This window comes from Triticum dicoccoides, chromosome 5A, assembly GCF_002162155.2.
Source record: "Triticum dicoccoides isolate Atlit2015 ecotype Zavitan chromosome 5A, WEW_v2.0, whole genome shotgun sequence".
NCBI lineage: Eukaryota > Viridiplantae > Streptophyta > Magnoliopsida > Poales > Poaceae > Triticum > Triticum dicoccoides.
Genome location: NC_041388.1, coordinates 655089961 through 655092627, shown reverse-complemented (window position 1 = coordinate 655092627; position 2667 = coordinate 655089961). Strand labels below are relative to the sequence as shown.

At 45.7% G+C, this 2667-nt stretch overlaps 1 protein-coding gene across 1 annotated transcript; it reads right to left on the bottom strand.

Annotated features, from left to right (window-relative positions):
* Nucleotides 1-367: 367 nt before the first annotated feature.
* LOC119298291 (glycine-rich protein A3-like) lies at nucleotides 368-1649 on the bottom strand. The gene is made up of 2 exons (XM_037575749.1): nucleotides 1231-1649; nucleotides 368-784 (listed from the first exon to the last, which is right to left on the bottom strand). The coding sequence occupies exons 1-2, from the start codon at nucleotides 1538-1540 to the stop codon at nucleotides 561-563; spliced, it is 534 nt and encodes a 177-aa protein (XP_037431646.1). The 5' UTR covers nucleotides 1541-1649; the 3' UTR covers nucleotides 368-560.
* Between the last annotated feature and the right edge of the window lie 1018 nt (nucleotides 1650-2667).

Sequence of the window (2667 nt, the reverse complement as noted above, 5' to 3'; positions counted from 1 at the left end):
AAGTTCAGTTGTATGCCAAACCGTGCTATGTTGGATGGAACCTGCATGTCCTGTGTGCGTATTTTGTACAATGAAAACCAATTTAGTTATTATGCATAAATTACAAGTAATTAACCTGTTATGACCCGATCCACCTGTGATTTCGTATCTGGGGATTCCAATTCCAATGACAAGAGGAAGAATTGAAGAACTAGAACTTGGGAGTTGGGGTAGGAGAAGCATCGGAGAGAAACACAGTACTCCCTCCGATCCATATTACTTTTCACTCAAACGGATTTATCTAGAGGGAGTAGCTTTGGAGAATTGGAGCACTAAACAAATCCCATATTTTCTGCAAGTTTGCTTGTATTCGTATGAACATTGTTCATCAACAATAAAGCTGCCGGCGATCCTCAGAGGAAAAAGGAACGATAACAAAGGTGATCACATCTTTTTCCCCCTTCTGAGCGGCACAGGGAGGAGTCATTGGTGAGATGAGAGAGAGCAAGATGGCGAATTATACGGGTCTACATGTTGTCTACGTAGTAGGTACATCCGAGTAGCCGTATCTTTTCCCCTCTTCACTTCCACTTGCGCCCGTACATCTTCTTGTGCTTGCCAAACTTGCCGTGCTTGAACTTGCCATGCTTGAACTTGCCGTGGTGGTTACCGTGGCCGTACATCCCGTGGGCGCCGCCGTGCGACACCTTGTGAGCTCCATATACTGCGCCTGCCGCCACCGCGCCGCCGGCAATCATGCCGCCTGCTACGCCATGGCCGCCTCCCCCGTACATAGGAGCGTGACCTGAACAAAATGGCTTGCAAGTTGACTCGACCGATCGAGTTCATAACATGGTCATGCCTCCATATGAACCATGAAGTGTCATCTTTTCACACCTGATTGCATTCTACTAGTACTTAACACTTTTGGACATGAACATGCATACTTGACGGTTCCCGTATCTATTTGTTGCAAGTAGTTTTTTTGAAAGCACTATCAAATAAACATATGTTTTAGCGACAATTGTAATAATAATATTTATATTGTATAAATCTGAATATTTATTTTTTTGAGAGAAAAATGTGAATACATATGTATTACTCCCTCTGTAACTTAATATAAGACATTCTTTGACACTATCAGTTATAGAGGGAGTATATATTAGTGGTAAAAAGCAATAAATAGAATAAATACCATTTTGAAACACACACACACACATGAACAAATGAAGTGTGTGTAAAGGGACATACCATAAGGAGGAACCTGCATTGGTGGCCCTTGAGCGGGATAACCAGCTGGAGGGTGGGCCGTAGGATATTGTGGATACCCAGCGGTGGCGGGGTACCCATTCGGGGGATACGCAACGTTCGGCGGTTGATAACCCCCGGGCTGAGGGTACGCGCCGGGAGGTGGCGCATACTGCCCAGGTGGAGCAGCATATCCGGGCGCCGGCGGATACGAGCTTACCGGAACAGGGTAACCGGGATATCCCGCCGGAGCAGGGTAGCCACCAGGGTACCCGCTGTACCCACCCGCACCTTTGTCCTTTCCACCGTCCATGCCTCTCCCTCTAGCTTGCTCACCTACTGGTAAAAGGAGGAATGGGAGTACAACAAACAGGGAGGAGGCTGATTCCAGATGGCTAGCAGCTTCTTCTCCTCGTGCAATGGACAGGTATATATACCGTGCTTGCGAGCAACTGCAAGCGGGTTATTCAAGGCGAACTGTCTATCTTTAGAGCTTCTATTTCTTGATTTGAAGGTGCACGACAACTCAGAGGGCTCTTGTGGCCGCAGCATTCTTGGCGAGGACAGCCTGCAGCGAGCTCTATTTGTTGGCACCCTATAGATCGGTCATTCGGTTGCTGACATGTGAAAGCTGTGACGATAGAAATATTTTTTCCGTGGGATTAGATAGGGTGAAAGTGACATATCAATGCCGTAGATGCTGCACAAATAACCTTCGGTTCGTCGGTGGCCATTTCACCTGCGCCATTCTCACTCGAATGTAAAGGTAAACTGCCATTTTCAATCATATCTCCGTGGTAGTCTAGGTGGTTAGGATACTTGGCTCTCACTTGAGGGACCCGGGTTCAAGTCCTGGCAATGGAATTTTTTGTACATGTTTCTTTTACTATCCCAACATAACCCTGAACCTTTTGAAAAAAGAAAAGAAGACTGCTACGCTAGCATGCTGTGATTTTCAATAATTTTTTGGCATTGGACATGTAATAGAAATTACAATGGACTTGTGTCTCGAGCGAAAAAAGCTCCCCTGGTCTGGGTGAACTGTGGAAAATATCAGACAGCCATGCTACCATGGCGTCAGTTGCATATGCAGCACACCCCATCTGCTGAATTCGCCAACACTAGTATCTTGATGTGCTTTGCTTCGAGTGGGAGCTCAGGTATGACAATCCCATATTCTCAATATGCAGTGTGCTGGCAATGGAATTTTTTGTACATGTTTCTTTTACTATCCCAACATAACCCTGAACCTTTTGAAAAAAGAAAAGAAGACTGCTACGCTAGCATGCTGTGATTTTCAATAATTTTTTGGCATTGGACATGTAATAGAAATTACAATGGACTTGTGTCTCGAGCGAAAAAAGCTCCCCTGGTCTGGGTGAACTGTGGAAAATATCAGACAGCCATGCTACCATGGCGTCAGTTGCATATGCAGCACAC

Bases quoted from the DNA above. Each gene is read 5' to 3' on its own strand.
- LOC119298291 (XM_037575749.1), bottom strand. From the start codon at position 1,540: ATGGACGGTGGAAAGGACAAAGGTGCGGGTGGGTACAGCGGGTACCCT. The intron at 785-1,230 runs GTATGTCCCTTT...CATTTTGTTCAG, and splicing joins AATGCAGGTTCCTCCTTATG to GTCACGCTCCTATGTACGGG.